At 41.4% G+C, this 27651-nt stretch overlaps 1 protein-coding gene across 19 annotated transcripts in view; it reads left to right on the forward strand.

The window, feature by feature from the left end:
* Positions 1-826: 826 nt before the first annotated feature.
* The window catches only part of WDR20 (WD repeat domain 20), a 61822-nt gene continuing 34997 nt past the window's right edge, over positions 827-27651 (forward strand). For 3 of the 19 annotated variants that reach the window (XM_072840003.1, XM_072840004.1, XM_072840006.1), the window contains exon 1: positions 843-1188. In XM_072840003.1, the coding sequence (XP_072696104.1) occupies positions 940-1188 (249 nt within the window). In that variant the 5' untranslated portion in view covers positions 843-939. The other 16 variants (XM_072839986.1, XM_072839985.1, XR_012037254.1 and 13 more) reach the window with 15 other exon arrangements.

A 27651-nucleotide genomic window follows, 5' to 3' on the forward strand; every position in this document is an offset into this window, starting at 1 on the left:
GCAGGTCCCACTTGAGCTGGTTTTTAATTTTTTTCTTTTTCACCAGTGGCCTCTAATTGTCAAGCTACTGCGCATGAGAATAGAGCCTCGGGCTTCCCCTGGGTCTCTGGTTCCGAAAGCCGCTGCCCGACCCGACGCTCCCTCTTTGCTCCAAACACCTGGAGAGGACACACTGAAGCAGCGGAAGCGCCAGCACAACCTACTTCGCCCGACAGGCCGCCGGAGAGCCGACCTGCAGAGACACGCGCCAGGACCCACGTGTGCACCCACGTCCAGGGCGCTCCCGCCCCTTGCCCCCGCCCCCCCGCCGCCGGGACGCGGGGCGCTCAGGGCCCTCGGTACCTTCTCGGAAAGTGGCTCGGGGAGGCGCGGAGGGGTCCCCGAGCGTCGTGCGGGTGGCGCGGGGCAGCGGCCCCCAGCTTCGGGGAGCCCCCGCCGTGCCCCGAGGCAGGACGCCGGGGCTCCCCACGTGCCCACCGCGTACGGGGGCGCGGCCCTCTCCCTCCGCTCCTCCGGGCTGCGCCGGCCGCTCCAGGTCACCTCTGCGCTCGCGACCGCAGCCCCGCCGCGGCGTCTGCTCACCGGCGGGGCGGGTGGCGGGGAGGCGGCGGCGGCGGAGGCAGCCGCGGCGGGGGCGGAGGCGGCGGAGACGGCGGAGGCGGCGGCCTACCGCCTCACCTGCACCGCCCGGGGGCCGCCCCGAGGCCGCGCCCGGGGGCGGGGCCTGCGGACGCCCAGCCGCGCCGGGCGCGCCAGGTGAGCGCGCCTGCGCAGTGCGGCCGTAAACAAGCCCGCCCCTGCCCCTCGGCCGGCCTCCGCGGGGCCGCCTCGCGGGTGGGCGGGGCCACGAGGGAGAGGCGGGGGGCGGGGGGAAGGGACGGCGCCTGCGCGGTGGGCGTGATCCGGGCACTTAGGGCAGGATGAACGCTGCTTTCCAAGATGGCGACGGAGGGAGGAGGGAAGGAGATGAACGAGATTAAGACCCAATTCACCACTCGGGAAGGTCTGTACAAGCTGCTGCCGCACTCGGAGTACAGCCGGCCCAACCGGGTGCCCTTCAACTCGCAGGGATCCAACCCCGTCCGCGTCTCCTTCGTAAACCTCAACGACCAGTCCGGCAACGGCGACCGCCTCTGCTTCAATGTGGGCCGGGAGCTCTACTTCTATATCTACAAGGGGGTCCGCAAGGTACCGACCCGGGCGTCACCGGGGCTCGCCAGCGGCGTGGGCGGGGGCCGCGAGCAGGGTGGTGACAGTGGGGGCCGGGGTGACCGGTAGGGGCGGCGGTCGCTCGCACTTCGGAGTGGGCCGGTAACTCCGCTGGGGTGCTCCGGGGGAAGGGGGATTCGCGAGTAAGGACGGTGGTGCTGCCAGGGGGTGGGGGCGGTGGGAGGGGCCCGCGGGGTGCGGGGCTGGGTCCGGGAGGCCCGACCGGGCGCCGGCTGCCTTCCCCCTCGCAGGGTCCGTCGGGCTCCGACACGGCCAGGGAGCGGGCCTGCGAGTCCCCGGAAGAGGTGGGGTGGCCGTCGCGTCTGCCTAGACTGCCTGGCCTCCCGGGAGAGTTGGGAGCCTCGCTGCGGGGTGGGAACGGGGGCGCCGGGCGGCTGGGGAAGGTCTGCAAGGCGGAATCCCGGCTGGAAGCGGAGGACTGGAGACTAGGTCAGGAGGGACCTGCTCGGCACCGGGGGCTACTCCACCTGCTACCGCACTGACACTTCCTAGGAGCCTCTCTCTCTGCTGTTGACACTTTCCCCAGAAACCTCGGAAGGAGGACTGGCTGTCACTTTTCTCTGCCGGAGAACCTTCTCCGGAGAGATTAAGAGGGGTCATTTTGGCCCTTACAGAACGGAAAAGACTTATTATAGTTGGCAGGTCGAAGTGATGTTTTCAGTGATCTAAGCTAGGTTCATAGGGGTTCTGTGTCAGCGTGCCCGGATCATTCTTGTCCAACAAGTCAGACTGTGTCCCAAAAGAGGGAGGGATATGCCTTAAAAGCTACTTTACAAGAATCCTTTTTTTTTTCCCTTGGCGGGCGACTTAACATTAATTCTGTGAAGCATGTAATCATCCTTTAAAAATATCTCTTCGAAAGAAGCAACTTATTAGAGCTTTTCCTTTATTGGCTGTGTAACTCTGTTCTCCTTGAGTACTGCTTACTTTTGAGAGGTGGTCTTTGACTTGGAATTGATGTGTCCCCACAGTACCTAAGCCTGGAGAAAGGTGGCAACGTTCATTTACAAGTGTTTTTTGTTGTTGTTGTTGTTAGTGCGAAAGCACATTGCCCGTATTGAAGAGCGAACATTCTCTAGGATGTAATCTATCCAGATGCAGTAAGTTTTTGCTTGGTTTCAAGAACTAGGACGGGACAGTAGTATCCAGAGGTAGCAAGCGGTCTCATTTGTTCAAGGTGCATCTTTTTTTTTTTTTGGTGAGTGTTCATGATAAGCCTTCTACTGTGATTGAGACATGGTGTTATTACTGAAAGTAATTCCCTTCAGTTCTTTTTTTTTTTTTTTTTTCTCTCTCTCTCTCTCTTTTGGAACTGGGAAAGTGTGAAGTAGTTAGTAGTCCAGGAGCTGAAGTTTTAGTACTGCTCTCAACTTTTTTGCTGACTTGTTGGGTGACTTTGGATGAGTTTCTTTAATTCCAATCTGCTCCTCTTTAAAAAGTGAACATTGCAGTACTCACGTTGTAATTTTTAATATAATAGCTGTAATGAACTTTAAAGCCTGAAATATTTGGTAGGTGTAAAATACAGTTAAAATAAGCATTAAGAGTAACTGTCACACGGGAAGCTGCTATCCTGCCATTTATACGAGGACTGAAAGGATCAACTTTTTCTCTGGAAATAAGTTTAGAATTTTAAGTTACTAACACTTGTATAAGATTTTAAACGTGCTGAATAGCTAAATTTACCAACAGTTACTAGTTTCGACGTTACCTTTTTTATAAGAAAGTTTTCTTTGAAAGTGTGTTATTTCTGAGGCATTCTCTAGTGGCAGACCTTATCTGGACCTGGTCGCCTTGGTTTGCATCATAAAACAGATCTCTTGCTTGGAAGTATCATAGTTGTGTTCTCGTAGTGGGATGCTATTTGACGAAGGTTAAAACAAGGAGAGCTTTTCAGAACCACACTCCAAAATTATTTTAAACAAGACAAATCTTAAATATGTAGATTTCTTTTTAGCTGTATAATTTATTTGGGTGCTAACTTTTTTTTGGTAAAATTTCATTTACATGCAGTGACATAGCATTGTATGGTGGACATTTTAGTTCTCTTCTAGCCATTGTAATTCTTTTAGAAAAATTGTTTTCCATGAAAGAGTTTGCATGTATTTATTGTTATTTTTGAGTATAAGTGCTTGTTTTTAAGACTGTCTTTTTTGATTTTAAAATAGAGCAGATAGTTTTTCTTACTCAGGAAACCGAAATTTACTTTTTGAGGTTAGGAGTTATAACTCTCTTCTTGACAGTTGGTCATTTTGACTGTTTTTATTAGTTTTTTTTTTCATTGGGGCATACAGAGTTTTACAACAATCATTTGGATTATTCAGAAGGTCTAATATGGATGCATACATTCAATTTAAATGTAAAATAAGTGAAAAGTAAGTCTTTGAAAAACTTAAGTCATTTATTTTTATTTTTATTATTTTTGTAAGATTTTATTCATTTATTCATGAGAGACAGAGAGAGAGAGAGAGAGAGAGAGAGACAGACTCAGGCTGAGGGAGAAGCAGGCTTCCTGAAGGGAGCCTGATGTGGGACTCGATCCTGAAACTCCAGGATCATGCCCTGAGCCAAACGCAAACGCTCAACCCCTGAGCCACCCAGGCGACCTGAAAAACTTAAGTCATGAACTATGTGCTGCCATTCCTGAAGGGAAGTATGGAGTCATGGAGGGAGTGGAGTGAATGAGGAGGTAGTCTCAAATGTGAGTCAAGGAGTGTATTCTTGGCCCTTTAAAAAGATGTGCAAGTCCGTTTCTAGAGCTAGAGGGGACTTTTGAGTTTTGCAGTTTCACCCTTTTCCAGAAAACCAAGGCTAGAGAAGGAGTAACCTGTGTTACAGTTTTTTTTTTTTTTTTTTCTTCTCATGGTCAGGAAAATGAAGCACAACTGAATCTAAAGAGCTGTCATAGTGAGAAGGGACTGATCAAGCTTTTGATCGCACGGATGCCATATCCTCCAAGCATTTCAAGATCTGCCCCAGCATTTTGCCATTTATTATCTCATCGAATCTTGATAGCATTCCTGTGAGGTACAAGAAAGCATCTTCTTTTCACAGTTGAAGTTTGGGATGGAGTTACTTGTGTAAGGACATGTAGTTTTGTGAATTTATTTTGCTTACCTGAAGATAATCTGAGTATTTATTTATTTATTTTAAAAGATTTATTTATTTATTCATGAGAGAGAGAGAGAGAGAGAGAGGCAGAGACATAGAGAGAGAAGCAGGCTCCTCACAGGGAACCTGATATGGGACCTGATCCCAGTTCCTGGGATTACGACCTGGGCTGAAGGCAGACACCCAACTGCTGAGGCACCCATGGGTCCCATATGAGCATTGATTTAATATGTTAATCATTTCAGCAAATATTTGAGTGACTATAATGCTAATAATTATACAAGGTGGGGTATCTACAGTAGAGTATGACCCTATCCCTTTCTCCAAAGAACTTATCAATTCTTAGCCTTTAAACCTTCTTATAGAATACTTGGCCTTCCTTTTTTTAAAAAAAAGGTTGTTTTGGGATAAAGATGCCAAAGGTAGCTGGGTTTATTGGACCAGTGCTTTCATTTTATGAGATGTTTTTATATAAATGTGAATGGCCACCATTCAGATCTCAGCTTAAATGTCACTTCCATAGCATATCCTGCTTTGAATTCCCAGGCTAGATCAACTTTCCTTCATATTCTCATAACATCCTGAACTTTGCCTTTCTAGCACATTTCTCAATTTGTAATTCTCTGGGTGATAATCTGTCTCTTCTATAAACAAAGATTGCTTAGAAGAGAGACCATGTGTTTTCTGCTTTCACTGTTTTCCTAGCACCCAGCAGAGTGTCTGGCATGAGGTAGGCCCTTACTATTTATTTGTTGGGTGAATGAATGGGTAAAGCATCAGTGTCCATCTATACCATACTCTTAATTAATTAATTAATTAATTAATTAATTAATTAAAGTAGGCTCCATGCTGGGCATGGAGCTCATTGCAGAGCTTCAACTCACAACCCTGAGATCAAGACCTGAATTGAGATCAAGAGTGAAAGCTTAATGGACTGAGCCACCTAGGCACCCCATATGCCATACTTTTAAAAAGATCTCTTCAAGCCAAATAACCTATTTAATTTTGGTCTCCCAAATAATGGATATTTTTAGTGGCTCACATCTTTGTAAAGACATTTTGCTTTTTAAATATTTTATTTATTTATTAGAGACACAGAGAGAGTGGCAGAGACGCAACACAGACAGAGGGAGAAACAGGCTCCATGCAGGGAGCCACATGTGGGACTCGATCCTGGGACAGGGATTATGCCCTGAGCCAAAGGCAGCTGCTCAACCACTGAGCCACCCAGGCGTCCCATTTGTAAAGACATTTTAAAATTATTGTTAGTAGGTAACAAATTTAGCTTTCTTACAACTGGGAAATTGTGTAGCAAGAGACCATGAAGTAATGGAAAGTAACCAAATGACACGTTACTTTTAATCTATTTCTGTCACAACATATTACCTATCAAAATTTATGGGGTTTTTAATTTATTTTTATTTTTTAATGATTTTATATATTTATTCATGAGAGACACACAGAGAGAGGTAGAGACACAGGTAGAGGGAGAAGCAGGCTCCACGCAGGGACTTGATCCCGGGTCTCCAGACCATGTCCTGGGCTGAATGTGGTGCTAAACTGCTGAGCCATGGAGGCTGCCCTCAAATCTGTGTTCTAATAGACAACTTTTATTTATTTATTTATTTTTTTAAATTTTTATTTATTTATGATAGTCACACAGAGAGAGAGAGAGGGAGGCAGAGACACAGGCAGAGGGAGAAGCAGGCTCCATGCACCGGGAGCCCGACGTGGGATTCGATCCCAGGTCTCCAGGATCGCGCCCTGGGCCAAAGGCAGGCGCCAAACCGCTGCGCCACCCAGGGATCCCTCTAATAGACAACTTTTAAAAACTATACGCAGAATTACTTAACATTCAAATCAAAGAGGCTACTTTTTTTTTTTCCTCTCCCATCTTAAGATTCTGGGACAGAAATGTGTTGCCCAGAGATGTTATTGGAGCAATTCCTACAATGGTGGGGGCAGGGGGGAGGAAGAAGGGGCATAGAATTAGATGGCTTCCAAGGCCTTTTCAACTCTTAAGGTTGTGGGAGTCTGTGCTCAAGTTTTTTAATGAAAATAAATCCATCTTTCTATTGGGAAGATGTCTTCCTGTCTTGTATTCATTGCCTACTCAATGGGAATTGAGGAGTGGGGTGTGTTGTGAAAGCAAGTAGAACTTGTGATTCTAGGTCTTTATACTAGAAAAAGCTTTGTACTCACTATGTTGACATGAAGCTGGGGCGAGAAGAAGAGTCATATAATAACAGCTAAAATATTTTCAGAGCCAGAGTTTATCCAGGAGTGCAATGGGTTGACTTGGGAGAGAATGAGTGTTCTATGTGGAGGTAGTCTGTCTCTTTCTCAAAGACTTCAGGACCACCTGTTGGTGACTGAGTAATTCATTGGGGGGGGGGGGGGGCGGTGAGCTAGAAGCCTTTCAAAGGTTTTTCCCACAGGCTAGTTTTGGCTACTGACCTCTCCAGAGAGGGTCATGTCTTGTTCACAACTTTGACTCCATTTGTAATTGTCACATCTCTCTGCTCCCTATTTCTAGTTTAGAAAGAGGCGTGGACGATTAGGATTTTTTATATCAAATTTACTTTGAGAAATTTTGTACTATATTTAGTAGGGTACATGTGGAGTTGAATGGAAACATTTTTCCATTCAGAAGACATTACTTAATATCTTCTGAAATATTGATAATTGCTTAGTTATTTGGCTGTCAAATCTTGTATACTAATCTGCCTTATCTGCCTCATCATTTAAGAGCAGGCGAGAGAAACTTTTATATGATACCTTGGTCTCTTGACCTTGAAGAGGAGGAGGATGATGAAATTTTGAAGAACAGAATGGATGGATATGAGCAATGATAAGCTCTCACAATATATCTGTGAAATCCATGAGATACTCATGAATGTCATTGTTTTAGCAAATATTTTCAGGGCCATGCTTACCAGATAAGAGATACTGTTCTAGATGCTGGGTATAGACAAAGCCTTTTGCCCTCAAGAAAACTTGTCGCCTATGTTTATTATTATTGAGTTAATTTAGTGACTTCATTTTATTTAAGTATTTATTGTGCTAGAAAACTTGAGCAAGAATCAAAACATTGTGGATTTTATCACTGACTAGATTGGCTATATGCCTAAAGAACCTTGTTTTAAAAATGTGAAGATTTTTGTACTGGTGTTTGAGGTCTTAGAGAACTATTTTATTTATATTTCAATGAGGTTAGTTTGTACAGAAATATGAAATATCCTGTGTGATTATTTAGGAGTAAACATCAAAAACAGAAATAACTTTAATTGGTAGACATTCTTAGTCTTCATTTTCAGGACATTTTAAGTTGTCTGGGAAGATCAGTGATAAGTTACCTTATTCTCAGAACATTTGGCATCTGTTATTTATGATAAAGCACAAGATACATCTTGTTCTTTAAAAAATAATCCTGTGGGGCACCTGTGGGTGGCTCAGTCTCTGTTAAGTGGTGGCTTTCAGCTCAGGCCTTCATCTTAAGGTCCTGGGGTTGAGGCCCCAGTCAGGCTCCCTGCTCAGCAGGGAGTCTGCTTCTCCCTCTGCCCCTCCCCCAGCTCATATTCTCTCTCTCTCTGTCTCTCTCTCTCAAATAAAATAAAATAAACTAATCCTCATTCATGAAGTGTTTATTACAGAGCTTTTATTTACAAGGTATGGGGGATCCCTGGGTGGCGCAGCGGCTTGGCGCCTGCCTTTGGCCCAGGGCGCGATCCTGGAGACCCGGGATCAAATCCCATGTCGGGCTCCCGGTGCATGGAGCCTGCTTCTCCCTCTGCCTGTGTCTCTGCCTCTCTCTCTATGTCTATCATAAATAAATAAATCTTTAAAAAAAAAAAAGAAAAAAAAACAAGGTACTGTTGTCTGTTGTGGATGATGTAAGGGTGAAGTAAGATACTTCTGCCTGTAAGGGGCTTGTATTTTTGTACTGGTAATTGTAATATAAAGTAGTGTGTGCTGTGCACATGTTATAACCAATGCAAGTATCAAGTGGAATTAAGGAGTAAAGCTGAAGTGGAGAAGTATTTCTCTGCCTACAAGGAGAAGGATATTAGATTGGATTTCACACGTGATGGATTGGATTTCATGATTTGCCATGAAATACTGTGTATAGATCATGTTTTTATAAATTTAAAAACTTCTGTCTTTATATTTCTAATTTCAGAAATGCTTTATCTTTGTTTCTGATTGAGTTGGCAGTTGCTCTTACCTTGTAGCATTTTTCTCAACTTCACAACTTCTCTGCCAGTTGGTAATTTGTAAATTGAGTCATGGTTTGCATTCTCAATTCTATTTTGTAATATGGATTTTTTAAAAGTAGGGTATATTGTACTAAAAACATGCCAAACCAGTCTTTGCTACACTTTTATCTTGTTTTGTACCGGTAGGAAAATTTACTTGTAGACTTTATAAGAAAGAAGAATGAGGAAGGAATTTATAAGATTTTTATATTTTAAAAGCAAGAATAGAAATATTTTCACATATTTTCAAGTAACCACATTATAGATGATCTCTGTGGCTTGGATCTGTCTTTCCTTTGGTTGATTCACATCCAGCCTCACTGCTGTACTGCATTTTTTTTTCCCTGGTACAACAGAACTGGTACATGGGCTCATTCTCTTTGCTTACTTTGATCTTCGTTTCAGAGGCTCCGTCTCGTCTTAATGTCTCATTTAATAAATATTTGAGTGGTTTTACGTGAAAAGCAGTATACTAGACTATGGGAAATCAAAGAAGTATGAGACATGATCCCTGACCTTCAGAGGATTATCGATTATCGTCCAACCCAGAAGATAAGATATTCACATACGCATTCATTCTATCAGATTTATTGAGGGGTTGCTCTGTGTTGTTGTTGAGACAGAATCTGCCATCAAGGAGTTCATAGTCCAGTGGAATAATAAATGACTTATTCATTGAGCTAACATTTATGGTAGACCCAAAGACAAATAAGGCATAGTCCCTAGCCTAAAGTGCCTACAATCTGATGGTGAGGTGGACAAGTAAGTAGTGGTGAGATGTGCAGATGGCGTCTTATTTTAGACAATATTCACTTAATAGTGCTGCTTAATCTGAATAGAGTTTAGGGGATATGTCAACCTAGATGGGAAAAAACTCTAACTGCATTCCAACATGTCCTTCCAATTATGGATCTAGGCAACAAATCACAATAGTGACAGGCTTGTGACTTCATCACCAGTGAAAATCACAGGTGTTTGTTTGCATATCACATTATGGTTGTTCTGGATGTATCAGATGCCATTTACACTCTTCGCTACTTTAAAATTGCAGTAGTTAGTGGATCTGCACTAGAGCTTTTCGTTCAGTGGGAAAGAAACTTTTAGAGATCCTAAATTTGTTTAGTAGCTACTTTAATGATTGATTTCCTTTGTAATCTTTTGTATTTAGAAACATCCTTGTGAGAAGGAGTCCATGGCACAGAAAGCTTAAGCACCCTGATTTTGATTATCTCGGCTTACCTTACCTGCTGTTATGTGTGATTGAATGTTAAGAGTGACAGTTCTCTCCTGTCCTGTTAAGTGACACTTCTAGCTCCACGAAGAGGCCTCTGTGATACTTGTGGGTGTTTTTGACTCAGTAGCTGAGCTGATTATCTAGAATTCTAAGTTGAGCATGTCTTGTGTTGCTTTTCTTTTTCTTCTGGTTCATTCCTTTGCTCTTGCTGCCACTAACTAGAGGGAGGAATATAAGAAGTATTTACAAAATTGACTCTTGTAAGAGTGTTTCTCTGGTTTTCAGATCATAGATGATTACAATACGATGTTACAGTGTGATGTTTGCCTCAGTTGCAGCGAGAACTTAGAGAGGTTTTAGCAAGTTGACATTTGAACTGATTTCTGATGGGTTGTTGGGCTGAAGAGGGAAGGGATTCTAAACCAAGACAGCTAGAGGCCAGAGGCCTGAGGATGTGACATGGCTCCTCCAGGGGTCACTGTGAGGATTGAAGCTTAGCAAGGCTTGATTAGAGAGAGCAAGATTATCTTCTTTCCTGTTTAATGTTGGCTATATCCTAGCTTCCAGAACTCTTAGTGTGGTTTTTAAAATGATTTTTTAAAATGTATTTTCTTTCTTTTGGTACTATTTCTGAGGTAATGTACTACGTTAGTATATTGTCCTCCTGTAGGACTCCTCCTAGCATATTGTCCTCTTTCAGGACTCAGGTCATCACATTGTATCAGCACCATCCCTGCTGGACCCTCATCGCTTCCCTTCATTTTTCAGTGATTTTGGCTCCTGCTATACTGCCACTCTTTTTAGCATTCTAAATGCTGTGATTAGTCCTTAACCAACCCTTTTGTACTCACTTTCAGTTCTAACCCTGGCTCAGTTGAAACCTACAGCAAAAGGGAAGAAAAAGCTCCCTTTGGCCCCCACCAACTTGTTACCCGTCCTTTGCTACCAGCAGCCACTGCTCCAGTTTCTTAGCTACTTCTCAGAGCAAAGCTCCTCTAGGTTGTCTGGATCCTCACAGTTTGGTGCACAGATTTGTGCCATCAGTGTCATCACGTGGGAACTTGTGGGAAGTACAGAATTAGGCCTCATTCCCAGCCTCCTGAGTCAAAATCTGCATTCTAAGGGTGTCCAGGTGGTTTGGGTGCTCACTGAAGTTGGACAGGCTTTGGTCTTCACTAGCTTTCTTTAGTTCTTTCACTGCCTCTTCAGACTTAATTCCAGCAAAATTATTGCACCTTCCTGCTGTCTATTTTAAGTGTATAATTCAATGATTTTTAGCAAACTTACCAAGTTGCACAACTGTTACCATGATCCAGTTTTAGAACATGAGGGATTGTTTTTAAATTTAACTTTGTGTAAGTTTCAGTTATGCTAGATGAATAAATTCTAGAGATCTGCTGTGCAGCATAGTGCCTGTAGTTAACAACATGGTATTGTGCACTTCAGAATGTTAAGACGGTTAAGTGTTCTTACCACAAAAACAAAAAAATAAAGGGACATAAGGAGACTTTTGTAGGTGCTGGGTATGTCTTTTACCTTGGTTATGGTGATGGTATCATGGGTGTTTGCCTATGTCCAAACTCATAAAGCTATACACATTTAATATGTGCACTTCCTTGTATAGCAATTACTAATACAGACTTATACTTCAATAAGTCTATTAGGAAATAAATTTAATTTTGTGTTTTCATTATATAAAACATTTATGTGCATCCAACATCAGAATTATAAAACAAGGTTCTGTTCAGAGAGGTTTAGCTTACATTTCTGTCCTCCCTGCAGTTTCCTTCCTCTCCTTATAATCATTTTATTTGTTTTTGACTCATCCTTCTGTTGCTGTAAGAATAAAATGACATTTGAGCTGAGAAGAAGTTGAATAAGCATACTATGTATGGTATTTTGCATCTCGTTTTTTTTCTGCTTAATGATATATATTGGAGATCTTACCGTATTACTAAGTAGAGAGCGTCTTCATTTTTATAATTGTTTGATACTCCACAATGTAAATATATGTCACATTTAACCAGGTGGTTCTTGATTGTTAATTTCTTTTTATATTACAGATAATGCTGCAGTAAATAACTTTGCATGTATATTATTTTGTACCGAAGCAGGTAGACTTACAGGATATATTTCCAGAAGAGGTTACTTCTGGGTCAGAGGGTTAATGTGTGTGTGTGTGTGTGTGTGTGCGCGCTTGTGTGTGTATATATTTGATAAATATCTTTCAAATTACCCTTCATAGGGAGGAATTGTACTATTCAGTACTCACATGTGAGAGTACCTGTTTTCACCACAGCCTCACTGGCAGAGCGTGTTGTCAAATTTGCATTTGATCTCATAGGTGAGAAATTAATTTAAATTTTTTTTGTTTTTCCCTTGTGATGAGAGCAGTTGAGCATCTTTGTATATATAAGAATGGAATATATTTTTTTTTCTATGAAATGTCTGTTTCATATCTCTTGCCCATTTTTGTGTTGGATTGTTGGATATCTTTGATTTTTTTTTTTTAAAGGAATTATGTATTGGGGAGATCAGCCTTTTGTGATATGAGTTACAGATTTTTTTCTTTCATTTGTCATATGTCTTGTAACTTTGCTTAGGGGTGTGCGTGTGTATTTGTTTTTGCCTTGAATAATTTTCATATTTTTGTAGTTAAATTTTATAAATTTGTAAATTTTTAAAATAAAATTTTCTGGATAAATCAGAGCCGTGGTTTTATTATTTAGGTTATTACCTAGTTGTCGTTCTCCAAGATTTAAAGAAGAGGGAAAAGATTTACATTTTAATATTTGACAGGTTTAAGAAGGACTTCTAGGAGTAAGAGGTGAACATTGATTGAAAGGTGCTATAAAAGGAGGTGGTGGATGGTGATTCACTAGTTTTTACAATTTGGTGTACTTCATATATATTATAATGTTTGGGATGTTTTGGTTTGCAAGGAAGAGGAAACCCAACTCAAACTAGTGGCTTGTGTCGTTGAATATTCCACAGGTAAAGTGGGCTTTAGGCATGGTTTGATTGAGGCACCAGCTCAATTTTGCTGAGATCTACTTGATTTTGCCTTATGTCAGCCTGGCCTGAGCAGCAAAATGGTGGTAGCGATCTAGGTTTCACATTTGTGTGACGCATGGTCCAGAATTAGAGCTAGTATATAGGACGAGAGTGAACATCACTTCTAGACATTTTCTCAGAAGATTAAGAAAGATTGTTTTATTGAAGCCCCCAGCAAACCTTTTTCTTTGACCTATTGCCCTATATTGGATTACCAGCCCACTCCTGTGACCTTCAACAAGGAGATGAGATTACCTAATACCCTCATTGCCCTGGAGCCCCCTCTAGGGCTGCAGTGTGAGTAGATAGCAGATAGGAGAATAAATCTATATGTAGATACTGGGTAGTCAACCAAGAGATGCAAACTACACTGAGGGTCTTATGCTGGCTTAGGTATTAGCAACCCACAAGTAACAGTTTTTTCCTTGAGTTCATGGTAAGATGTATTGGTAAGAAAGGGAAGACAGCACACCGTAGCTGAAGGACCACTTGGGGTGCTCTGTACTCATGCACGGTTTAGAAACCTTCTTTCTTTTGCTCCTGCTATTTGACTACTATGAATCTCCTCCCACTTTTTCACACAATTTGGAATTTTTTGTTTGAATCTGTCTCCCCCACTAGACTGAAATCTTGAGGGCAGAAACCATCTTATTCATCCACATCACAGTGCATGTACATAATGGGCACATTGTGTCCATTTTAAAGGAAGTAGTTGGTTGAGATTATAGTCCTGTAAGGATTTGCTTGAGTAAATTAGATGATCTTTCAAAATTCCTGTCACAAGCCAAATATGGTCGCTGTTAGTAACCAAAGCTCACAGAGGCAGGGTTGCCAGTCCCTTTTGCTTTCATTGAGAGGCTCTTAGAAATTAGCCACAGCCTCTAATCTTGTGCTTTTCTTCTGGGCTAACCCAGGAGGAAGCCGTGGTTAGTGTCTTGATCATCTGGAGCTAGCTTGGTTTGGAAGCTACATCTTCCTTGTCCTGTGTCCTAGACAAAATTGCTCATACTGTTCCTTCCAGTCCCTTTTGCTTCTTCCTGCTTAATTACAGGAACTGCACAACTCCTGACATTGCACTTTTCTTTCCTCTGGATTTTGGAATAGGGGTGCATGTAGCTATCAAGACTGAGGCAGCATTAGCTCAGCTAATTAAAAAAAACGGTGGGTATTATGCTTAGGGCTTTCCTTAACAGGGCAGCAGTTGGCATTTCCCCGATTGCTCAGAAAGTGGGAAGCAGGTAGAGCTGGAAAGGCAGAGTCCTGACTGCTGGCTGTACTTCTAAGTGCAGCACTGACTAGGCGTAGATCCATGGCCACGCCTCCTGGGGTTCCTTTGGAGCTTCTACCCTTTTAGACCATCCGCTTTTCTCTCTTCCTTATGGCCCATACTGACCTATGGTCACCTCTGCTCATTGAAGACTTCGGGACTCCCCTCACAGCCTTCCTTTCCACTCCAGTCCTGCTGTCATCTTGGGTGGTTTTATGTCCACGACAAGACACTAGAGGTACCTTGGCTTCCACGTCCACCCCCATCGTCCTCCTCTAGTCCACCTCTGGCACTGATTCCATAGTGATGCTCTGGATCTCAGCAGCAGCTGAATCGGCTTCAGCTCCAAAATGACTAATTCAGATGGAAACTTGTCCTTCTGCTCCAATGTGACCTTGGTTCCCACCCTTCTAATTTCTCTAGGATACTCAACTTTCTGCTGCCAAATCTATAGATACCATGGGTCCTGTAGCTTCCTTGCCCTCTCTTCAGCAGCATTGGCACAACTGATCATTGGCTTTTCTTTGAAACACTCCTGGTCATGACACTTTAGTTTCGACTCTCTACCTTTCTGGCCCACCCCTCTCCGGCCATTCAGTAGTACTTCTTGCCTTTGCTGGTTCCTTCTACTCCACCTCATCTTGAACTGGGCCCTGTTCCCATTTCCTTTCTCACTCCTATTGTAAGTCTCTGTTTTCACATCAGTCTCTCTGATGTGCTATTTCCCTTTCATAGAAAGTCTGTTTTCTAATATTGTTTGGTTATGCCTCCCCCCCATCCCCAAAGGAAGAAGTATTTATTACAGTAGATTAACCCAGTGGGTCTTCCTTGGACACATGAATCTAGTTGTGATGGCTTTTAAAATGTACACTGCATGTGCACCTCTGTCACTGTCAGCTCTAGATCTTCCTTCTTGATGGTGACTTTGGCCAGCTCCTTCTCCTGTTGCCTTTTGCTGTCTGGACCATCTGTCTGCAATGGTGGATATGGGCATCACCGGGTTGGATGATGCCCATCCCCTCCTCTGCAGAGCCGTGGCCAGCTTGGGGCTCTTTGGCAGCTGGTGGACTCAGTCACCAGCTGGGCTTCCCTTTCTCATTCTTCCTTCCTGAGCAGACTTGCAAGAGCTCCTCAGTTAAAATGTTGTTTCAAAGAATCAGCTACTGTTTGTTTTCTGTTTCTTAATATGTTGTAATCTTTATTTCCTTTCTAGGTTTTCGCTCCCCCTCTTTTTTATGATGTGTTCAAAGCTGTAGAATTTAGCAGTTATTTTTTTAGCAGTTTTTTATATGTTAGATATGTGGTAATACATACTACTGTTATTAAAATCTAAATATTTTGGGCAGCCCGGGTGGCTCAGCGGTTTAGTGCCACCTTCAGCCCAGAGCGTGATCCTGGAGACCCGGGATCGAGTCCCATGTCAGGCTCCCTGCATGGAGCCTGCTTCTCCCTCCGCCTCTGTCTCTCTCTGTCTCTGTCTCTGTCTCTCTCTGTCTCTCATGAATAAATAAATAAAATCTTAAAAAAAAACAGTCTAAATATTTCATTATTTCTATTTTTATTCCCTCACACTTTAATTTCTAAGCGGACGTGTTTTTAGTTTCTGTTCATGGTGTTTAATTTTGTTATTGATCAATTTGCTTTCATTGTATGGTCAGAGAATATGCTTTTTTGATATTAGCTATTTGAAATGTGATGAGACCTTTCTTTGTGATCCAGTTAGCATGTTCCATATGTTTTTAAAAGAAGGTATAAAAAAAAAAAAAGAAGGTATATTCTTGGGTTGCTTGGGTGGCTCTATCACTTAAGCATCTGACTCTTGTTTCACCTCAGGTCATGATCTCAGGGTCCTGAGATGGAGCTGCATTGGGCTCTATGCTCAGTGGGGAGTCTGCTTGAAGATTCTGTCCCTCTGTCCTTCCTCTGAATTCTGCACATATTTTCTGTGAGGCTTAAGGTGATGTAACTGTGTGCATGTTTGTTCAAGTTTTTTGTTGTTCAAGTTTTTAATGCTGTTCCTCTCTTTACAATATTTTAACTGTGTTATTTATCAATTTCTGTTAGTTGTGATAAGTATCTCATTATTCTGGGGACTTGGCAATTTCTCTATCATTTTTTGGTTTATATTACATTTAGAATTGGGAGTCTTTGTGAATTGTTTTTGTGCTGATATATGTACTCTTGATTGTATCTTATTTTATCCAAAATTCTGTTTTGAGGATTGGAAATCGGTTTATTAGTACTTGTATGGAATGACTTTCTTTTCCTTATTTCCAACTTATTTATGTAGTTTTTGTTTTCTATGTGATTTTTTTATCCTTTTTAAATGATTTTTATTTCATTTTTGTCTCTAACACTTTCTTCTCTTGTCTCCCTCTCTCCCCTACCTACTTTCCTTGTGTCAGGAATCTCGGTCATTATTTTGTTTGTTTTATTTTTAGTAATCTCTACATCTAATTTGGGGCTCGAACTAACGACCTCAGAGATGAAGAGTTGTATTCTCTTCTGGCTGAACCAGTGGGGTGCCCTAGGATCTTCACTGCCCTCACACATCTCCCCTGGCACCAGGCAGGCCTCTGACTGGCCCCCTGCTATGCCTGTGCTCCCCTCTATCTTATTCTCTATACAGTAGCCAGTGTGGTCTTTAAAAAGTGAATCTGATTGTCACTACAGCCTCAAATCTTTCAGTGGTTTGAGTTGCTTTCAACATTGAGAACAAAATGGCTAACGTGGCCTGCTACCAGGCCTCGCACAAGCTGGCCCCTGCTTGTCCTCTCTTTCTTTCGCTCTATCGTTCTGATGCACTGCCTTCCTTTGGACTCCTCTGTCCACACTTTCTTACCCTTCTTGCTGCAGATTTTGATGTGCTGTTTCCCTTTCGTAGAAAGTCCTCCCATTCCCCACCCCTTCTCCTGTTAATTCCTACTCCTGTGCATCTTAGCTTCTATGTTGTTTTTTTGCCCAAGCCTTTTACCCTGACCCCTAGACAAGGTCAGGTCTCCTCTCCCCCTCTGCTGGGTCATCTCTCTAGCACATGTCACAGTGAAAATAAAGTAATTTGAGTTAAGTATCCTTGCTCTCCCCACCACCTAAACTAGGTTACTGGCTCAGGAGGGCTGATTTTCTCCGTTTCATTTTTGAGCTCCCTGTATCTGGCTCCTGCTTTTGGTGTGTTACAGACACTCTGAATATGCAAATGAATGGATACTGTGTAAGTGACTTGTCGCTTGTTTAGTGACAGTGGGAAAATTGGTGTGATAAGCGTGTCTTGTATATGGTTGGTTTTTGGTTACATGTTTTTAAATGAATCAGTTACTGATCTTTCTCATTATGTTTTGTGAGATAATGCATTTAGAGTACAAACGGTTGTGTGTACCCCATCTCTTCCCTGACTCTATCCCTCTTCTCTACTGTCTCCTACACGTACCTTACCTTAGCACTGGCAGCCAGTGGAGGCATGGGAGGAAATTGAGAAATTTGTTCATTTTTAAAAGTTTTCTTATGGGCACCTGGGTGGCACAGTTAGTGGCCAGCTCTTGATTTCAGCCCAGATTGTGATCTCAGAGTTGTGAGATCGAGCCCCACGACTTTGTCTTCGACTTTGTTGTCAGACTCCGTGCTTAGAGGGGGTCTGCTCCAGCATTCTCTCTCTACTTCTCCCTGGCTTGTGTGTGCACCCTCCCGTCTCTCTGAAATGGATAAATAAATCTTAAAAAAAAAAAAAAAGTTTTCTCAGAGGGGCATCTGGGCTGGCTTGATCAGTAGAGTATATAACTGTTAATCTCTGGGTCAGCTTCAAGCCCCATGTTGGGTGCCAAGCCTACTTAGAAAAGGTGTGTGTGTGTGTGTGGGGGGAACGCCTGACTGGCTCAGTCAGAAGAGCATGCAACTCTTGATTATTGGGGTTATGAGTTCAAACCCATGTTGGCTGTAGAGATTACTTAAATAAAAATTTAAAAATATATTAAAAATAATATAAGTTTTCTTTTATTACTAGTAAGTTTGCTTTGTAGGAATTTGTCTCATTGGCGGCACTGAAAAGGAAAGTTTTTTCCCACTACAGTTCAAAGTAGGGTATGTTTATGGTAGAAAATTTGGAAAATTCAAAGAAGAAAAAAAAACCTCATATCTGGCAACTGTTAATGTTTTGTTATTTTTTCTGCTAGTCCTATTTTGGTGCTCTGTTACACCTTTTAAACATAACTTAGGGGCAGCCCGGGTGGCTCAGCGGTTTAGCACCGCCTTTAGTCCAGGGCGTGAACCTGGAGACCCGGGATCGAGTCCCACGTCGGGCTCCCTGCACAAAGCCTGCTTCTCCCTCTGTCTGTGTCTGCCTCTCTCTCTCTCTCTCTCTCTCATGAGTAAATAAATAAAATCTTAAAAACAAACAAACAAACAAACATAACTTAGGTCCCTGCAGTGTAGATGCTCATTCAGTATTTAGAAAATTAACCCAGGTATGGATTCTTTTTTAACTTTAAAATCTCCAAAAAAAAATCTCCTACAGCTTCCTATTTTGGAATGCAGATAAACATTGCTTTTTGTTAATGGTGTTCATAACCTATTTTAGAGTGGTTGAGCTTTGTATGAAGGTGTGACTTTTTTTTTTTTTTTTGAAATGAACCTATGAGGTCATTGGGCTAAATTGGAGTCGCCAATGACTTCTTTCTTTTTCTCAGTGTACTTCCAAACCTTTAGTAAAGGCTTGTAGCTCTGCCTTAAAATATATCTGGATCACTTCCCACCTCCACCATTATCTCCCCAACGTAAGGAAGCATCATTCCTCACTTAGACTAGGGTGGTTTCCAAGTGGGCTCCCTGCTTCTACCCATACCTTTTACAATCTCTTCTGATGGCAGCCAGAATGACATTTAAAACAATATAGGTCAGATCATATTTTTCCAGTGCTGAAAAATTTCTAATTCTTTTTCATGTCACTTAGAACAAGATCTAAATTCATTATTAGGATATGGTGCCTTCTTTCTCCCAAACCCCCAGGGTGATTTGCTACCACACTCTCCCTTACTCCCTCCATTCTTTTCCTTGAAGAGGAGCCCAGCGACCCTCATGAATCTCACTTGTACTTTCCTCTAACTAGAATCCCTTCCCTGACCAGCCACAGGGCTGAGTCTCTCACTTCTTCAAATCTCTGCCCAAACACGATCCTGTCAAAGAAGCTTTCTGTTACCCTACCTAGAAATGCACTACAGTCACTCTTCTACTCTCAGTGTCTGACTCCCTTGCCTGGCCTTACCACTCTCTGATACTCATTTGATTACTTTATTACTTACTAGAGGGCTTCTAAAACACAAAAGAAGAGGGCTTTACTGTCGTCATTGCTGAAACTCCAGTGCCTAAAACAGTGCTTGGCACATATAGTAGAACTCAATAAATGTTGACTGAGTGGATAGTGAAAGGAATTTATCTCAAGTAACTTAGTATGAAAATCTTTATTTAGGATGTAGGTGTTATGACTTCTCATAGCATATTTTATTTTTCATTTATTATTATTATATTATTATTGTTTTTAAATTTTATTTTTAAAGTAGACTCCATGCCCATCATGGGGCTTGAACTCACAACCCTGAGATCAAGAGTCACATGTTCTACCCACTGAGCCAGCCAGGTGCCCCGGGCATATTTTATTTTTAAAATAGGTAATAAATTCACATGGTTCAAAATTCAGAGGACCTGCAGTGAAAAGTTTCTTATAGCCTGTCCCCTAGCCACCCTCTTCCCCTTCTCAGAAGTAACCAGTATGAAATTCTTGTGTTTATTTCCAGAGATGGCCTATGGTTCTATATAAAGAATCAGAAATCTATATTCCTTCCTTTAAAAAAAAATGCAAATTTTAGCATCACATAGTTTTTGCACCTTGTTGTTGTTTTGTTTTACAGAATGCATTTTGAAGATTATTCTTTGTCAGTTTGTAAAGAGCTTCTTTATTTTGTTAATAGCTACACAATACCCCATTATAAGAATGTACAATACTTCCCCCTTTGATGGACATTGAAGTTGTTTCTAGTCTTTAGCTATTACAAACCATGCTACAATAAATAACCTTGTACATGTATCATTTTGCCATGTTCCTAGTATTTCTGAGGAGTAAATTCCTGAGTAGAATTGCTAGGTCAAAGAACATGTGCATTTGTAATTTTGATAAACATAGTCACATTGCATTTCACAAGTTGTGCCGGTTAATACCTCTGGCATAACATACTATTGTTTAATCTTTGCCAGTTTGAGATATGAAAAATAATATAACACTGTAATTTTGTGTTTCTTGTACTGTGAATTAAGTGTCATTTCATATATTTGAGACTTTTTTTTACATATCTTTTTTAACTGAAGTGTAGTTTATGTATTATGCTATATAAATAAAATATATAAAATATATATAAAATATATAAAACTGTTGTGTTTCAGGTATATGCATTTTCTTTTCTGTGAGTTGTCCATGACCTGTATCCATTTTTCAACTAGGAATTTGGTCCTTTTATGTAAAATAGCGCTTGATCTGTGATTGGAGTGTCAGCATTTGGTTCCATTTGTCAATTGTGTTCTGATTTTGCTCATGGTAGATTTTCTAGGTATGCTTATTTTTGTTTTCATAGGCAGTTGTATTAGTCTGTTCTCTTATAGTTGTGGGTTTGGGACAATTTTATCTTTAAAGATCCTCATGGTTTCTTCTTGTACTTTTGAGGTTTCACTGTTTATATTTAATGTCTCTTTGATATTGCTGAAATTTATTCTGATACAAGATCTGGGATGGGGTTTCAAACTCATTTTTTTGTTTTTCTTTCCTGGAACAATCCTAGGATTTCCTGATCTGTTCTTTATGGAAAATAATCTGTCAGCAATTTTCTGCTGAACTTTGAGTGATAAAAGACAGTGCACCATGATGTCCTATGTGTTTTTTCAATATAAGTCATGGTTATCTGTATCTTACCACTGTTGACCTAAAAATACAGACTGAAATACAGTCTGTTTGTGAGCACTGTTTTGAAACAAATTTTTCTAGAATTCTCAGATGGTAAATAAAAATTGATTAGGTAGTAATAATAGATGCAGTGATAGCTAATTAACAATATGGTCTATACTTAGGGAGCTCATTCAGTAACTTATGAAATATGACATTTTCCTCTCTTATTTGAATGAATCCTATTTGAGGTCTCTTAGTGCCCTTGATTAATGCTTGGTAACACCAAATTAATAAATGGTAGGCTCCAATGGGGCTTGATTCTCATATCTGTTTCTCATGGCTAGTGATCCCTTTTCTGGGCCATCATCTTATGGAATGAGGGTTCTGAAGGTCCTGGCTGTTGTGAGAAAGGGTACTTTGGGCCTTTGCACCACAATCAATGATGGGCTTTCACTGCTTTTGCTGTTTTCTTCCCAGTTTCATGCCGCTTAGCCTGGCCTTACCTACTGTCCCATCTGTGCATGTAGGTACCATTTTCACATGTGGTTAACTTTTCCAAGAGTTGTAATAGCTCACTTTACTCTAACCATCAAATCTAAGTTGAGCCTAGTAAGAAAGTTAGCTTATGAATGACTTCTTCAAAGCCTGTCAGTTCTTGGAGCACCTAGGTGGTGCATTTGGTTGGGTGTCTGACTCTTGGTTTTGGCTCAGGTTGTGATCTCAGGGTTCTGAGATCAGCTTCCTGTTGGGCTCCGCACTCAGTGCAGTCAGCTTGAGATCCTCTCTCCCTTTTCCTTTGCCCTTCCTGCTTGTGGGCATTCATTCTCACTCTCTCTCAAATAAATATTTATTTTTTTAAAAGATTTTATTTATTTATTAAAAAAAAAAGATTTTATTTATTCATGAAAGCCACAGAGAGAGAGAGGCAGAGACACAGGCAGAGGGAGAAGCAGGCTCCATGCAGGAAGCCCTATGTGGGACTTGATCCCAGTACTCTAGGATCATTCCCTGAGCCAAAGGTGGACGCTCAACTGCTGAACTACCCAGGAGTCACTTAAATAAATCTTTAAAAACAATTTTGTCGGTTCTTGTGATGAGTTTCTTCCATGCTTGGCCGAGCTGACATCTTGATGTCCCTGCACACTTCTTGTGTCTGTTTCTCTGTTTTGATTTTCTTTCAAGCACCATTTCCTACCTTTCTACTTGACTATAGCATTGCCTAGGTATTTGACTTCTTACATTTACAAAAACAGGCTCCTCTTCCTTTTCTCTACACTTTGAGCAGTGGTTCTCTTATGTGAGGTCTGTCACCAGCAGCATCAGCGTGTCTTCAGAACTTGTGGGGATGCAGATTGTGGGGGCCCACTCTAGACCAGCTGACTCAGAAATACTGGGGGTGGGGCCCTGCAATCTGTTTAACTAGTCAGTGTCTCTGATGTACTGAAGTTTGAGAGCCACTACTTTATGGGATCTAATTCAAGGCTCTCTCTGTACAGTAAACACTCAGTAAATGCTTATTGGCTATTTAATATGTAGATCACATTAATAGCCATTGATTACTTTGTATATCATTACAGCTGCCATTTATTGAACACCTACTCTGTGCTGGCACTTAACTAGGTGCTTTCACATATGTTGTTTCACCCGGAGACACTTTGTAAAATAACTAGTGGTGTTTTCCACTTCAGACAAGAAGGGAGGCTGGCTCTAAGGAGTGAGGTACCTTGCCAAGGCTACACAGCTGGAAAGTGACACAGGAGAGCTGTCAGGCTCTGAAGCACACACACTACCTTTCTCGTAAATCCTTTTTCCCACAGAGTGCATGTGACTGTGTGGTTGCTATTTGGTCACATAACAAATTATTGTAATACCCATATTTCTGGATTTCCTCATTGTATTCTTTTTTTTTTTTCCTTAAGATTTTATTTTTAAGTAATCTCTACCCCCAAGGTGGGGCTTGAACTCATGACCCTGAGATCAGGAGTCTCAAGCCCTACTGACTGAGCCAGCCAGGTGCCCCCCACCCAACATTATATTCCTAATCTACTGAATAACATCTGTTTTTTGTTGTTGTTGTTGTTGTTGTTGTTTTGTTTTTTAATAGAAATAGGCTGGGATGCCTGGGTGGCTCAGCAGTTGAGCATCTGCCTTTGGCTCAGGGCGTGATCCCAGAGTTCTGGGATCGAGTCCCACATTCGGCTCTCTTCAGGGAGTCTGCTTCTCCCTCTGCCTGTGTCTCTGCCTCTCTCTTTCTGTGTCTCTCACGAATAAATAGATAAAATCTGAAAAAAAATAAAATCTTTTAAAAAATAGGCTATTTTATTTCCTTTTTCTAATATGTATTTACCTATAGTCTGTCAGAGAAGCAGGAGGTATGAGAGACTTTGACATCATAGTCCATCCTCCATAGATTCACATATCTAGCCCTCACATAATATGTGCCACTTGGTAGTTTTGTCTCAGAAATTTACTTTTATTAAGGTAAAGTTGGTATACTTAACAGTTCTCGCCACTGAACTTCTATTTACAACTTCGAAAAATTAAGCTACGTTGAATTTGGTAAAATCTTAATTGGTTGGAAAAAAATCTTAATTTGCTGGCTTTGCTTTAGTCCAGCTGCGTTATGAAAGTGAAATGAATAAGTATCAGCAAAGGGAGCACTGCTGTGACCCAGGGGACAGTTGTCATCTCTGGTGATGGGAGAGGGCTTGTCATTTAGGTTCTGTGTGCTCGCTCTTCTCTCTTTGACCCCCCCCAACATCCCCCACACCCACATTTCTGGACAGGCAACTCAATAGAAAAATACATTTATCTTTAAAATGCCTCTGAGGAATCCCATGATTTTTTTTTTTTTGTAAAGATTTTATTTATTCATTCATGAGAGAGACAGAGAGAGGCAGTGACACAGGCAGAGGGAAAAGCAGGCTCCCTGCAGGGAGCCTGATGTGGGACTCGATCCCGGGACTCCAGGATGATGCCCTGGGCTGAAGGTGGGTGCTAAACTGCTGAGCCACCCAGGGATCCCCCCATGCTTGTTTCCGTGCTCACTGTACCCCTGGTTTGAATGCATTTAGCAAGTATAAATTGATGTCATTTACTTAATAATGGTAATAGCTGATGATAGCGCATACTTACATAAGCATGTTGTGTTGGCTCTACTCTGACCACTTACATACTGTCACTCCTAGTCTTCAAACACTGTATGTGGTAGAACTACTGTATTATCCTTATTTTCCCATTTTGTGGAAACAGTAGTGCAGAAAGGCAAATAACTTGTCTAAGCTTACAAGGCTGGGAATGCAGAACCTGAGTCGGACCCACACATCCTGGCTCCATAGTCTGTGCTCTTAACGCTCCTCAAAATGTAATGTAGGTTTTCAACCAGAATTTCTTTGAAATGTTTTACTTTATACTTTTGATATGGTATACTATTCAGTGTTTTTGTTTTTCTGGGTTAGGACCTGTGTGGAGGATGGAATGGCCATGTGAGTTCACACAGAGAAATAATTCAGGTCCCTGAAAAATCTTAAATAATTGAGTTGTTTGCCAGGTTCTCAGGCAGGAGACATGTGTCCTGCAATGTGGGCAGGTGGCCTTCTGGCCGGGGACTCTGTGGGCTTGAATACCAGCCTCCTAGCACCTTACCCTGGCTGGCTCTTTCTGCTTTGCCATGCTCTTCCTCCTTTGGGTCCTTGAGTGTGCCATGGTTCCTTGCTGCCCAAACTTCATGCATGTGGCTTGAGGTCCAAGGACTTTGTACTTGGATTTGCTGTAGATAGACAATAAGGCATTTGGGAGTGTTATGTTGTGTGTCTCTTCAAATTTAAAGATAAATCTAGTTGAAGTACTCTGTGTGGAGGAGAGATCAGAGATCTTTCCATACCACCCTAGGCTAGACTTTTAGTTTGTAGCCACAGGTGATACTTATGGGACTGACTGGTATTTGGAGTCTCAGCTTTTGTCATAACCAGATGCACCATCAAGCTGAGCTGCAGGCTGGTATTTCTTAGCTTTCGGTATCTTTGCAGCCCAACTTAAAACTACTGCCTTTTGTGCCATCCTTTTGTATTTGCATGCATCCCTGCTAGCCAGAACTTTATTAGTGGGCAATGGCTCTGCTGCAAAGGGAGGACTTTCCAGAAGGCAGTCAGGAGGTTTGGAAAGAGCTGTGGGAGTGGGCTTTGGCCTTAGTTGCTCAGGACATAGACAGCCAGCTTGAAAACTCTGAATTAATCAAGAAGCAAACTGCTCCTTTCTCAGCCAAGGGAAGGCTGGCAGCGGTTCGAATTTACCTGTGAACTTTGCACCAGCTAAATGAGTGTCATTGGGTTTATGCTAAACTTAATGAGTTTTGCAGAGTCCTTGTATTTCTTTATATTATAAATACTAGAATTTCAAGTTCTGACAGTTACTGTTTGATGTAGAAGCAAGAATGCCACAGGTGAAAGAAAGGAAGACAGAAGTGAGGGCTTTAGGTTTGGTTATTCTGTGCTTTCTCCAAGTTGCCTGGGATTAGCCCACATACCCGGAATAGGCCCAGAGCTCCAAGGTCAGCTGCCATGTGAATCGATGATACTATTTTAGGCAGTTTACATCTTTGGTCTTAAGTTGCAGCATCTTGAAAGCAAATGTGGCTTTTTAAAAATCACCACTTTTAGCTCTCTCTTCCAATTCCGTGAATGTGAGTCTTAGGTTACCTACCTTATAATATGAGACTGTTGTGTATAGGGATCTGTTACAAAATTATTCACACTGGGAAATAAGTTGCTTCTTCAATCCATTTCTTTGTGAAGGGATTTATATTTAACTTTTTAAGCTACTAATTGCACATTTTTAATTATGTATTTGATTACATGAGATAATGAATGATAAGTGGAGTGGAGCAAAAGTGCAGTTGTTGCCAAGTGTTAACTTTTGGGGTATGGTTGATTCAGCCCTGGGTGTGGAGCTTCTTAATCAGTTACAAACTGGTTGGCCTGCTAACCTACATTTAAAATACAGTGCTGTCCCCATTTAGACTATGAAATAATACTGTCCCTATTGAGCCTAATAGTTTTATTTCAGGCCTCAGAGATCTTAATTTTTAAATGCTAAAATATTTTAAAATACTAAATATTCTGAAATCAGAGAAATGAATTCCACCGTGTTACTCTTAGTTTCTTCTGGATTAAGGATAATTTACAACTGAGTTTTCCTGAAATATCTAGAAGAGCTTGGGATGATGATGAATTCTCAGTTCAATTCTTGTGAGAAAGATAGGGATTCAATTTGGAATTTACATTAGAGCAAAAATTAGGAGATAAACTTGGAACAGATCAGATTTCCCAAAGAGGACTGGAGACAAGTTATCTTTATTTGCCACTGTAGCAAATTAGGAACACACAGCGAGCCTTCTCACACTGTGGTGCTGTTTGAAGAGTGGAACAGTAGAAGCAGCTATGGCCTCCTTACTTGTCCTCTGAATGGTTGGCTCCTTTAAAGAATTTTCCTGTCCTTTCTCATCTCATTGAGTGACATCACTGGTGCCACAGAAACATTAATAACAGACTCCAGCAGTCCTAATTGGCGTGAAATTTATGATTTGTCTAGTTCAAAATATATCATCACCTGCTGGTGATATATCATCCTGTTCATGCATTTACTCGATAGAACAGTAAGATTTATTTTATGGTGAATTTTGCTGTTTACAAGGCACGTATTTTTCTGTGATCTTGTGCTAAGCCATGACATGCTTTTAAGCTACTTAGAATAATTTTGAAAGAGTTTTAGTGGTTTTTGGCCTTTTTTTTTTTTTTTTTTTTTAAGATTTTATTTATTCGTGAGAGAGAGAGGCAGAGACACAGGCAGAGGGAGAAGCAGGCTCCATCCCGGGTCTCCAGGATCACGCCCTGGGCTGAAGGTGGTGCTAAATCGCTGAGCTAGCCGGGCTGCCTGTGTTTGTTTGTTTGTTTGTTTGTTTGTTTAAAGAAATTACACAAATAACATATAATTATTGATGAAAAGTTAGAAATTAAGATACACAAAAAGTTATCACCTAAATACTACTGCCAAACCTTTAATAACATTTAATAGTTTGATGCCTATCTTTTCAAAATTTTTGGTGCAAATATATACATATAAATAAATGTATATTCCAAAAGGAATTATACTTTATAATTATGGAAAATTTCCAGCTTACAGGACAGTTGAGAGAATGGTGTAGTGGACTTCCATACCCCTGTCTCCCAGCTTCACCACTTGTCAGCATCTGGCCAGTCTCACTTCATTGATTCCATCACCCTTCCTGCATTATTTTAAGGCAAATCCCAAACATCGTATCGTCTGTATTTTATCCATGATACATGGACTCTTCTGAGAAATAAAGCCACGATTTTCACACGTAAAAACTTACATTTGAATATAGTCTGTCCTTTGACAGATTCATAAATACTCTGTGTAGTTTCTTGATTCATAGGATCTTATTGTTATTAACTTTTTAATTTGAAATAATTATAGATTCGTAGGAAGTTTCAAAAAAATGTGAAAAACCCAGTTTTTCCCAATGGTAATATTTTGCATAACTTATAGTACAGTATCA

The sequence above is a fragment of the Canis lupus genome, chromosome 9 (genome assembly GCF_048164855.1).
Source record: "Canis lupus baileyi chromosome 9, mCanLup2.hap1, whole genome shotgun sequence".
In the NCBI taxonomy this organism is placed as follows: domain Eukaryota; kingdom Metazoa; phylum Chordata; class Mammalia; order Carnivora; family Canidae; genus Canis; species Canis lupus.